The sequence below is a fragment of the Camelina sativa genome, chromosome 3 (genome assembly GCF_030686135.1).
Source record: "Camelina sativa cultivar CO46 ecotype springtype chromosome 3, ASM3068613v1".
NCBI lineage: Eukaryota > Viridiplantae > Streptophyta > Magnoliopsida > Brassicales > Brassicaceae > Camelina > Camelina sativa.
This window is the reverse complement of record NC_141882.1, coordinates 1,341,901-1,354,031: the sequence shown is the minus strand read 5'-3', so window position 1 is coordinate 1,354,031 and position 12,131 is coordinate 1,341,901. Positions and strand designations below refer to the sequence as shown.

General features: G+C 38.8%; 3 protein-coding genes across 6 annotated transcripts; 2 read left to right on the top strand and 1 right to left on the bottom strand.

The window, feature by feature from the left end:
- Window positions 1-243: 243 nt before the first annotated feature.
- On the bottom strand, window positions 244-5,650 carry LOC104761613 (pre-mRNA-processing factor 39-1). 4 transcript variants are annotated; one of them, XM_087507814.1, is made up of 13 exons: window positions 5,252-5,650; window positions 4,679-4,940; window positions 4,457-4,566; window positions 3,969-4,198; window positions 3,230-3,397; window positions 2,721-3,108; window positions 2,112-2,255; window positions 1,828-1,980; window positions 1,626-1,742; window positions 1,278-1,508; window positions 883-1,188; window positions 693-794; window positions 244-589 (listed from the first exon to the last, which is right to left on the bottom strand). In XM_087507814.1, exons 2-13 carry the CDS (start codon window positions 4,932-4,934, stop codon window positions 482-484), a joined length of 2,313 nt encoding a protein of 770 aa, XP_087363940.1. In that variant the 5' UTR covers window positions 4,935-4,940; window positions 5,252-5,650; the 3' UTR covers window positions 244-481. The 4 variants fall into 4 exon arrangements, with proteins under 4 accessions (XP_087363940.1, XP_087363941.1, XP_010483042.2 ...); XM_087507815.1 differs by having other exon boundaries at window positions 4,679-4,936; window positions 5,252-5,490; XM_010484740.3 differs by lacking the exons at window positions 4,457-4,566; window positions 4,679-4,940; window positions 5,252-5,650 and adding an exon at window positions 3,537-3,638 and having other exon boundaries at window positions 3,969-4,109.
- A 64-nt stretch (window positions 5,651-5,714) lies between these two features.
- On the top strand, window positions 5,715-6,269 carry LOC104761605 (mitochondrial import receptor subunit TOM9-1). Its single transcript, XM_010484712.3, has one exon. It carries the CDS (start codon window positions 5,715-5,717, stop codon window positions 6,006-6,008), a length of 294 nt encoding a protein of 97 aa, XP_010483014.1. The 3' UTR covers window positions 6,009-6,269.
- Window positions 6,270-6,944: 675 nt separating this feature from the next.
- Window positions 6,945-10,924, top strand: LOC104761598 (putative inactive histone-lysine N-methyltransferase SUVR1). Its single transcript, XM_087497552.1, has 11 exons — window positions 6,945-7,213; window positions 7,693-7,889; window positions 7,981-8,022; window positions 8,171-8,323; window positions 8,397-8,626; window positions 8,735-9,709; window positions 9,814-10,059; window positions 10,143-10,209; window positions 10,284-10,334; window positions 10,457-10,553; window positions 10,671-10,924. Exons 2-11 carry the CDS (start codon window positions 7,707-7,709, stop codon window positions 10,697-10,699), a joined length of 2,073 nt encoding a protein of 690 aa, XP_087353678.1. The 5' UTR covers window positions 6,945-7,213; window positions 7,693-7,706; the 3' UTR covers window positions 10,700-10,924.
- Window positions 10,925-12,131: the final 1,207 nt, after the last annotated feature.

Sequence of the window (12,131 nt, the reverse complement as noted above, 5' to 3'; positions counted from 1 at the left end):
TAGTTTGTAGTAATTTTGAAAAAGTTTTTCAAATGTAGCATTTTAGAAAAAATTTATATAGAATGTGGTAGATTCAGCAAAATTCCCTTCCTTTAATAATGTTTATAGAAAAATATTCTCACTTTTTTTTCAGACAAACGGACGAGCTTCCTTCCATTCTATAAACGGATAAATATGGTGAAATTATTAACGCATCTGTTTTGTAGATTTCTTATAATAAGTTCGTACCCTCCTCATGCAAGATTAACTTAAGATAATTTTTAACCGCACTAACCGGCTCATCAATTCTAATTCTCTGGTTACAATCTATCTAATAACCGACGAACATCCGACAACCTTTACGGATCACGCAACTGAAGAAAAGTAAATATATTTGTCACTGATCGAGAAAGGATACATATTCGACACTAAACTTGAGTAGGTAGAAGCAATTGGTTTATCAATCTCGCTACAAAATCAACCACCAACAGTGAACAGGCTCTCAGTAGTACGTGTTGTAGTAAGCTTGCGGAGCAGCAGCAGCAGCAGGTTGCTGCACCGGCGCAGCCACTGGTGCTGCTGGAGGAGCATAGCTCTGTGTCGGGTATGTCTGAAAAAGTTTTAACAAAGTAAAGATCCAGTTAGTTGATCCAATCTAAACAACTCGTGGCCGATCCCTGTAATTTTGGTTATTGAAGAACTATTTTGGTTACCTGAGCAGGATATGCACCATAAGCAGCAGCCTGTGGCACAGGTGTTGGTGCTGGTGGAGCCGTGTAGCCGGCGGGATATCCCCCATATGCACCATAAGCAGCCTACAGAGTATATTCAAAACACTATTATAAGAGTAAAAGCATACATGGAAGAACAGAAATGGGTTTGGTATCTATCTTTGGTATTTACCTGTTGACCGTAAGCAGGGTTCCATTGTTGCGGTTGAGCAGGAGCTGCTTGTGTTGGTGGCCAAGTCTGAGGCTGGGCCACATAACCACCAGACCATTGAGTCTGAGAATTTGGATATGCATTGGATACTGGCTGGGCAGGTGGAGTGCCATTGTAAGTTTTCGCCATTTTCGTCCTATCTGACGAGAGAAAATCATCTGCGCTGCGCTTTCTCAGCTCTGATGTGCTCCGATGAGGTAAAAAAAGTTTTGCATGCAGATCTTTCGCTTTATTAGTGGACTTCTCATCTCCAAAAAGACCCAAGAACTGCAAAAGCCATTAACATCTGGGTGTTTAAACCAATTACATAAATACAGGATGTTCATATAAGGATTGTCTTATTTCTTGTCCGTTACCTCTATATATATTAACAATAGCTCTTCCCTCTCAGTGGAACTCGCAGTGTTCTGGGTATCAGCATCTGGCTTGATAAATTTTTCGACAAGCGGCTCAAGGTAATCGATCTTTCTTGGTGGTGGCAGGATCGATTCTAAATGAATCAGTGATTCCATGAGAGGTTTTGACGGTTGTAAATGGTCAAGTGCTTCGGCTACAATCCTCCTAGCTTTCTCAGCATCCCCGGCAACCTGCAAGTAGTATTGAGAAAAGTAAGAAGCCAAACACCATTATACTCCGTCAAGAAAACATAACGAGTTCAAAAATCAGTTTTATAACGTCTAAGTAGTCAAGAACATGTGACGTACCAAGTATGAAAACCTTGAATACTGAGCATACAGAAGTGGCAGTATTGGGGAATGTTCTTTCCCCTTTTCAACAGCAATTACTTGCTCATACAAAGTGAAAGCATCATCCAGATTACCCTACAGATAAGATTAGGAGACACGTAAGGGAAACAAACAGTGATAAATAATCTATGCTAGTTCTTTAATCTCCATGAAAGCTTACTAGTCGGCGTTCCATGTTCGCATGTTCGATTACTGCTTCAAGAAGTCCAGGAGAAATTTCAGAGTGCATTAACTGGTATACAGCTCTCGCACCAGCTATATCCCCATTCTGCTCTTTCAGTCGAGCAGCCAAAAGGTGAATCTCTGGTTGTTTCTATCAAAGAAAAGAAAGCAGATAAATAACTACGAGGGTCAACACTGACTATTTCTAAGTTATTCAACAAAGTTAATCGTAAATCATGAAATTTGACTATCCAAAAAGGTTTGGAGAAACAAATTTCGTACCTTGACAAAGACTTGAGTTGCTCGAGCAAGGGCATTGTCTGCGAGGTCGGTACTTCCATTTTCTTTCATGTTTAATACATATCGGATCCAGTATTCTGGGTAATTTGCACAGGCAACCACACATCTTTCATACAGCTTGACGACCTGTTGGATTAGGCACTCAAATGTAAAACACATATGATAACCACTAGCAAAAAAAAAGCATGTAAACATAGAAAGCACAGAGGAGAAAACCACAAGAAATACTCTACAAGTCCAACAGAGGGGCCCTCACATACAGAGGGACCCTCCTTGCCTGACAGACAGATTGTTAGGAAGACACCTGCATTAATAACATTAGAACTTTAACAACAAAGATAACTCGTGTACCTATAATATCCATTGACAAATTGAGAGTTTGAAGTACTTAGCCTTAAAAGTTACCAAATTGAGCCCCATGCTTTGGTCTCAGTTAATTCCCATTTAAAACTTGTTTGATCCAATGGAAACCCAATCAAGCATACGATGCACCAGATACTACTTGACTGTAGGTCAATAATATTACTGAGGTACAACTTAATCTACAAAACACTTTTTACGTTCACATAAGAGAGTTATGCACCCCAGTACCTTATTGAAGTCTCCATCCTTTTCTATGAAATTCAGATAATTGTGCCAATTCTCCAGCTCAGCGACATTGAGAGGCCGCACATGGAAATAGGGCCTCCTTATAGCCATTTCAAAACCAATGATTTTGGATTCAAACTCTTTGGCTTTTGTATATATGGCTTCTCTGATGCCAACGTATTTCTTCAACTCCTCAGGATCAACTGAACCAGCACTTTCCAGTTTACGGGATTGTTCGGTGGAACCATCAGCCTGAGATTGACCTTCATCTGCCTTTCCACCAGACTCAGATGGTGCACTCTCAGAAGCATCAACACAAGCAGCAGCTGCAGCAGATTCCTCAGCACTCCTTAGTTCCGACAGAGGCCGTGTCTCAGCTAGTTCCTTAAAGCTATAGCAAGACAACCGATTATCAAAACAAAAACAAAAAAAAATACGAGAAAGAAGAGGCAACATAAAAAACTATCCAGTTCAGCACAGACGAAAATGATTAATTAAGTCACGAAAATTACCTGCTGAAATATCTATCAAGATTTTGAATTGGATTCTCCAATATTCTGGTGTAAATCATGGCAACTCGGCTCCAGTCCTGCTGCATGTACTCGTACTCGATGTATTTGTCCCACAATGGAGAAGAAAGGAAATCAGTCCCAACGTAAACCAAAGCTCGTTCAAAAAGCCTGCAGCAGCATTATAGTTAAAGGAATGTCATATGAGATGAAAGACACAGACATATCCAATCAATAAAGACAAACACAACTTCTATGGAGAAATGGATTCACTCTTTGAATGCATGATACTGCCAAACACTGCATTTACCTTCCTGGTAAAAGCATACCATGGCCAAAATCGAGCAGTCAGGGGCTACCTAAGCCCAAAACTAGCTGACATCTTCCCAGCAGCATTTTGCATATGGATGCACTTCAGAGGGAGGGTGACAGATAAAACAGGTATATTTTAACTTACAAAATTTTCAAACCAGAGAAGAAGAGAGCACTAAAAAACGGAGCAGTTTCAGATAAAAATATCAGATAGGTATAGAAGGAAGCTGAAAACTACTGTATTGCATAGAAGAAAAGAAGTATTTTAAAAATAATTCCATCAGATCTTTCCGCCTTAAATGAGAGGACTTGCTGTGGCAATCTAAGAAAAGGGTTAGATGGTAAAAATCATTTTGTCTAGGTAATTGAAAAGTCAACCAAGTTGTTAATACACATACAATTAGAAGAATAAGGCATAAGCATTCATTACCTTCTGATTGTGTCTGGATCTCCGTATGTGTTGATGGCAAAAGTGCAATAATGCAACCAGATGTCCACAGAATATGTCACTCCCTGCACTGCTCTTTCATAAACCTCCACGACCTTGTCCATTGCCCCCACTCGAGCCTCATGATCCGCATACTTTTTCCAATAGCCATAACACAAAGGGAATTCAGCTAGGAAAGCATCATACACCTTCCGGATTTTTGCTATACTGTCCTGTAATTAGGGCAGCAAGAAAAACAAATGAATGAAGTCCCAGACGACAAAAACCTAGAAAAATATATTGAAAGATGACAGCGACTTATGGCGTACAGCTATAAGGGGAATCCTCTTTCATTACAAATAAGATTCAAGTAGCAAACAAGTTAAAAAAACATGATACAGATGAGACACATTTTGGAGCCGACGCCACAGAAAATTTCAGAGGTCAGAGCAGAATACATAGAGAAATAGAAAATGAAAATCCACACATACCTGAGCTATCCTCTCCGTCTCATCAATCAGGGCAGTCCAAGCATTGAACTCTAAGGAATTAGCCTTAACGATATTCCATAAGCGCTCCTCTTCTGGTGAGAGAGCAGAGCCTGTAACATCAGCGAAAGAATTAAATCATCAAAGTTAAGAATCTGTTCAAGTTGTAAAGGTGTCATCAGTGAGAAAGAATATAAACAAGCTATAGAAAGAAGAAGAAATTACCAGGATTGTCTCCAAGCTCCGCTGCTGGAGCTGTTACAGCCACGTTATCTGTTACAAGTCCATTCTCAGCTGGCGCAGTAACACCACCTCCATGGGCAGTCCCATTGACCAAAGCGTCATTATTGACCGAGTGTGATGGATCAACATTTGGAGCAGTCTCTTGCCCAGTGGATCCCACAGTCGCAGCAGAAGCATTATAATCTCCATATGAAGCAGAAGTATATCCTTCAGCAACCATGGCCTCGCTGTCCCCCATAACTTTCTAGAACAAAAAAGTAAGTTCACATAAGTATGTAATCATAGAATACTGTTACTAAGGGATGTATTAAGTGTATACAACAAGCCGGGAACACAAACTCGAAACAGGCAAAAACAAAGATGAGTGTTAAAAGCAAAATTAACTATTATCTTCCTATGAATTACAATCCGGAAGGCAGGATAAGGAGTTTTCTAACAGGACAAGCTAAGATCTTATCATAATCAAAACAAAATCAGAAACCCGACTAAACCGAGCTAATGAGAAACCCTAGGTTTATTCCCAAATTCGTAAAACGAGACAAGGATATTATTAACCTCGTGAACTGATGAAGAAGATTGCTCGCTTCTACAAGTCTTCCCAACTAGTCGATTCCTGTCTTCGCAAGTGGCTTCAATGAAAAAGAGCTCTCAGCTTCTTCTTTTTTTTTTGATTTTGGGTTTGTTTCGTTTAAAGGAAGAGAGGGAGGAGGAGGGTATAGGGTTAGAGAGACGACGATATACTAAAACTAAACAAAGGGGCGACGCGTATCGCGTTTTTGGTCGGCGCACTGTACGATCAGTGCAACTCAAACTGGGCCGTTAATAATAACAAATAGCCCTTTAGATTACTGATAATAACCAATGGCCCTTTAGATTACTTGATGGGCCTTTAGATTACTTAATGGGCTAAGTAAACCGCCCATTAAAAAACCCTTTCATTAGTTCGAGTAAAACCCTCGCTCCGTCCGTGCTCTTCTGTACTTTTTTGATCTCCCTCTCTCCCTTGATTCCAAAAGCAATGGCGCCTAAGAGAATCGGAGCCGGCGGTGGAGATTCGAGCATCTTGGCGAAGATTGCAAACTCGGGCATCGTGTCTCATGGAAGAAGCGCCGCGTGCGACGCCGTTCACGTGTCGAAGAAGCTGTTAAAGAGCACCGGGAAGGCGGCGTGGATCGCCGGTACGACGCTTCTGATCCTCGTCGTGCCTTTGGTCATAGAGATGGATCGAGAGCAGCTACTAAACGAGATGGAGTTTCAGCAGACCAGCCTTCTCGGAACTCCACCACCGGCTGGTGGGATGCCGATGTACTAAAAAGTATCTTGAGAAACCCTAATTCGTCGATCATATCATTATTTCGATTTTGGTATGTTCATGCTTTTTTTTTTCTTTCTTGTGCTATTCCGATTAGAAACTGAGTAAGGGATTTTTTTCTCTTGTGTTTGAGCATCGTTCTTAGAATTTGTTTGGCAATTTATGGCTTGAGCACTATATAAAAAAAAAAACAGAGCTTTTCTTGTCGAAGTGATTATATTTATGCAATAAGTGATGCTAATGGAGGATTGTTAAACTCAATAGCTGCCAAAAGATTTCAAATTTGAGGAATTTATTTGGCAAGACCAAAGCTTTTCCTGCGGATCTGTTGATACTCTTTCTCATGGACATATTCTTGCTACTCAAATCTGATTACTACAACAATCATCACTCCCTTGATGTTTGTTCATGGGTTTATCATAAACCTTTTGGAGCCTCAGTGTATCAACGTCTTGTTGAATGTGAATGTGGTAAAATGTTTTAGCTGGCTCGCTAATTCCAGAATGGTGGCAGAAGGGTTCTTTCTTTATCTCCCTATTTACTTAAAACCAAAAGACAAACCAGTATTGTACTTAAACAAAACGAGAATCATACTAAACCGGAACTCTACTACATTGTGAGAGGAAATTAAAAAAGATATATGATACATTGAGAGAGAGAGTTAAGACCCGAATTCTCTGGTTAATAATATCTTCAATCATAGAACGAATTGTTTATGCAATTGCATTAAGAGAGAGTCTGTAATTATCTGGTTAATCCGAAGGTTAAAAGAGAAAACTAGCGTATATATATATACCTTTTATTAACCTTTTCTCTCTGTATTGTCATTCTGGCGTTTTTGCGTTTGACAGCTTGAAACGGTGCGTTTTTGTCCAAAAGCATTGTCAGAATGGTAAAAGTTGCCTTTTAGACTTTTAGTAATCGACAGTCTCTGCTACATGGAGAGTCTCCTAGTCTTATTCTTTAAGTTTTCAAATCTGTCTTCTCTACAAAGAGAGAGAGAGAGACATTGATCCCCGAGTAAGAAAAAAAACACAAGGATTCGAAACTTTTTGCCCTGTGGATTGCATTTACTACAGCCTCTCCTCTCTCTTCACTACATTCTCCCGCATCTGTCTTCAGTTCTTCTCTGCAAGTTCGAAAATTCAGTTCTCTTACGCCAAATTCAACCCTAAAACCAGTTTCAGAGTTTGTTCTTTTTGCTGGTAAGTTCTTCTCAGTTTTCCGCAATCGCTTCAATTCTATTTCATTTCCACCATAAATTTCGAGACTCTTGCTTGCTCGACGTTATAGGGTTTTTCTAGATTTGTGTGTTACCGTTGTGGACTGTTCGGTTTCCCTCAAAAAACAAAAAAGTTCCAATCTTTTGGTGGGTAAAAACTAAAAAAGTATTAGAGTCGCATTAGTTTCGTTACTCATCTAACCCTCTTTACTCATCTCTGGTTTCTCCCTCCTTCACTGGGGAGAGGAAGATGAAAGCTTTCGTTTTTGTTACTTTTCTCTGTATTTTGGTGGCTTTGAGAGTCACATTAGTTTCGTTACTCATCTAACCCTCTTTACTCTTCTCTGGTTTCTCCCTCTTCACTGGAAAGAGGAAGATGAAAGCTTTCGTTTTTGTTACTTATCTCTGTTTTTTTCCTGAAATTTTGTGAGTTCAGTGTTTAATTCGGCCTTGTTGTTGCAGAGTATTTTCTAAAAATGGCACCAAATCCCAAGATTAAGAAAGCTTGTAATGCCATGAAGCTTTTGGGAATACAAGAGGCGAAAGTAAAATTGGTCCTCAAGAACCTGCTCGAGGCTTATGACAATAAATGGGATTTTATTGAAGCTGAAGATTATAAGGTGCTCATTGATGCAATCTTTGAAGAGGAAGATCTGCAGGTTTGTTTTCTATGGTTTAATCACTTTTTGAGTTTCCTTTATTTGAATTTTTCATATTCAAACTAAGTCAATTCTCTTTCTTAATATGTAGGCCACTGAAACGAAGAAGAAGCAAGAGAAAAAAGAGATTAAAGTAAGCTCGCTTGTCATGATTTGATGACACTTTCCGGGTGTTTCTTTTTTGTCTCAAGGTTTTGATGAATTTAATATTTTTCTTGTTTTAGAAATTTGTTGTCATTAATCTCACATTTAGTTGGTTTTTGGTATTGAAACAAACTCAGCCTTTGGTTACTAAGGAAGAAGACGAAATTAATGAAGAGGAAATTCCTTTGAATAGGAGATTGCGCCCAAAGCGGGGAAGAGGTTGTGACAACAACACAAGCCTTAGCATATGCAGTGCCATATCAAAGAAGCCAAACAAAGATGCTTCCAAGGTAGGTTTCTTCATCTGTGTCTCGGGTTTCTTAGTATTATTTGTATAAACATGTGTTTATTTGGTTTTAACAGATTCAGCCTGAAGAGGAAGATGAAGATGATGATGAACTACCACCTTTAAAGAGGTACACACGCAGAAGTGGTGAAAGAGGATTGTCAATGACTGTGTATAACAATGCAAGTCCTAGCTTCAGCAGTCGCATGTCAATGGATCCCGAAGATGAAAAGGACTCTGAGGACGGTGCACTTATTATTCTCAACGATGAGGATGAGCCCAATTCCGATCATAAGCCTCTGATTTTTAGGTATAGCTTTTTGTGGTTGTGATGAGATGTTAAAGCCTTTGCATTTTAACCTGATCTGTCTCTTGTAGTGATTCCTTTTGACACGTCTTTACATTATTCAGATACAGGGAACTGCTCAGCTCCCATGCTTGAGATGGAGAAACCAAATACTCATGTGGAAGAACGGGATAGAGAAACTGAAGAGATTCTCTGTATTACTACTACCAAGGATGTTCCTCCTTCAGCTACTGCTGCTTCGGTTGAATTAGCTTCTTCGACATCTGGTGAGGCGAAGATCTGTTTAACTTTCGCGCCTGCAACTGGAGAAACAACGAATTTGTGTTTGCCTTCTATGGAGGCTTTTCGCAGAGCAATGGAAGAGAAGTGCCTTAAGTCATACAAAATTGTTCACCCCGAGTTTTCAGTCCTTGGGTTCATGAAGGACTTGTGTAGCTGTTACGTAGACATGGTAAACAATTCAACCAACCAGTCACTTGAAACAGAAACCGTGAGTAAGGTGGGTGATGAAAGCGCTGCAGCTTGCACTTCGATGGGGTTGGTAGTTGTTCCTGAATGTGAGATCTCTTCAGATGGCTGGAGAGCAATTAACAATGTAAAGGACATTACTGTTGGTGAAGAAAACGTTGAGATTCCATGGGTGAATGAGATCAACGATGAGACTCCTTCACATTTCCGTTACATGCCTCAGAACTTTGTTTTTCAAGATGCTCCAGTGAAATTCTCACTCTCAAGTTTCTCTGATGAGCAAAGCTGTTCCTCTTCTTGTATCGAAGATTGCTTGGCTTCGGCAATGCCTTGCAACTGTGCAATTGCTGTTGATAACTTGTTTGCGTACACAGCAGACGGCGTAATTAAAGAGGATTTCTTGGAAGCTCGGATCTCTGAGGCGCGTGATCAAAGGAAGCAGGTGCCGGAATTCTGTAAAGAGTGCCCACTGGAGAGAGCTAAAAAAACAGAGATTTTGGAACCTTGTAAAGGGCATTTGAAGAGGAAAGCCATTAAAGAGTGTTGGATCAAATGTGGCTGCACTAAAAGATGTGGTAACCGAGTGGTACAAAGAGGAATACACAACAAATTACAGGTAAAACAGTTACCTTAACCAACTCTTTTTCGTGTTTTACGTTCATCTTGATATAGAAATCAACTAGTTTCCACTTTTGATCAATCACTTTTTTTTCATGTCTGGTGTTTTTCACACCAAATGGGAAAGGTTGGGGCCTTAGGACATTGGAGAAATTGCCTAAAGGGGCATTTATTTGTGAGTACATTGGAGAGATATTGACAATCCCAGAGCTATACCAGCGTAGCTTCGAAGATAAACTCAGTTTTCCTGTGATATTGGATGCACATTGGGGTTCTGAAGAATGGTTAGAGGATGACAAAGCTCTGTGTCTTGATGGGACAAATATCGCAAGGTTCCTTAACCACAGGTAATGGCTCGCGGTAATTCACAGTACACAATTGGCCTTTTCTTTATATCAAACTGATGTTTCTTGTTCTCTCATGTGTGCAGATGTCTTGATGCAAACTTGATCGAGATCCCAGTTTACGTTGAGACTCCAGATCAGCATTATTATCATGTATGATTCAGTGCTGGTCTCATTTATAAACCTTTTCTGTTTTGTGGAAATTATATAACTGTAATCTTCTCCAGCTTGCATTTTTCACAACAAGAGACATCGAGGCAATGGAGGAACTCACATGGGTGTGTAGAATTTCACGATCCATGATTATCTTATGCTGAGAAGTTTCTATACCCATGAAAAAGATTGTATATTTTCAGGATATACTTTGATCTGATGTGAATTATGGACTTCACATTTTCAGGATTATGGCATTGACTTTGACGATGATGAGTCTCTTATGAAACCCTTTGAATGTCTGTGTGGTAGCAGATTCTGCAGGAACCTGAAGCGATCAAAGAGTAAGTGATCATCAGAACTCAGAAGATTCTACTAGAGTTTGTTGGTTCTTTTACATGGGACTGAATAATATAAATTCTGCATCTCACAAAATGTTTTTGACTCTTGTTATGTTTCAGGGAACAAGCAGATAATGAACAGAGCCTGAGAGGATAATGAAGAAGAAAAATGACATAAGACCTAATGTATTTTGGTGAATGGGACTCTCTCTTAGTTAACAAACCGGTCCCGGTCAGTTGATTTTGTAGGTTGAACAAAAGCTAAGTTACTTATTATGAGATCAAACTCTGCATAACTTGAGGTCTTGTAACTTTCATTAAATTAGAAGTTTGGCTAATCTTAAACTCTAAATCTCTCTTAAACAATCCATTTACCGTACTGTTTTCGAAATAGTTACGGACCAGTGCATAGAGAAGTTTGTACATTGTAGTTTTTTTAGTATTAGTCAACAAATTATGAAAATGGAAGTATACAGTGATTGTATCGTGTTTCCCGCACATGGTTTTGTTCATCTGAAACAAGTGATGACAGCTCAGATTGCCGCCGTTGAACAACTTTCTCACTATATTTAATTTCTTTTATAGATGAAATTAATCAGATGTCATAAACGATCTAATTAGTTAGGAAACTATAAACAATTCATGTAATCTTTTTTCAAAGTGTTAGATCGGTATTTCTCTTTTTGACCAGTCTACGTACTTCTTCTGTAATAACTGTTTGTTCAAGAACGAAAAGCTTTTACAAAAATGGTATCCTAAAATGTATCATGCGTATTTCAATCTATTCATTTTGTAGCTGAATTGGCAGTTGACAATAATAAGCATTTAATTATAGTCCAACGGTGCGTGTTTCTAATGTCAACCACTGACTCGTAACGATTTATAGTGGAACTACATTATCAGATCGATGTTGGAGAAGAAAAATAAACATTTCACATGTCGTAATGTGTATATTTCATTATATCATTCAAGTAAGACTACCATATTGATCTACACACAAAAAAAAAGGGTTTTAGAGTTGGAGATTATAAGTTAAAGTGGCAAGTGGAAACAAGTTTGAGTAGTTCGGAACATGGTTTGCAACTTCTTTATGCATTTATGTATCTTTATGTATTAAATAACTATGACTTAAGATTTGTCTCCATCTATTGTTGCTAGCAAACCAATATAAAATATTCACCGATTTTATTTATTAAAATACAATTCCATGTGCTTCCATTCCAACTCTCCCAATCAATTTTGTCACCATAACCTGACCACTTCCTCCAGATCTATATGTCTCTTGACCTTTCCATTTCATTTAGCCAAACTATATTTTTTTTTTTCCTAAAGAAAAATAAACAACTTTTGTGTGTCATTTAGCTTCTGTAAATGGTTAGACTCGATCGTGTGTTACTATTTGCGTTGGAGAGAATGAATCTTATTTTTGTGATTCGATGTAAAATAAGTAATATATTTTCGTGTCGATTAAAGAGTACAAAAACAATGTCTAATTTGAACAAAATGTTTTTTGATTGCATTGTCTGATTTCAACTGTTAGAAAAGTAAGTAGTATACAGTTGTTTTATTTTGGTTGCATCA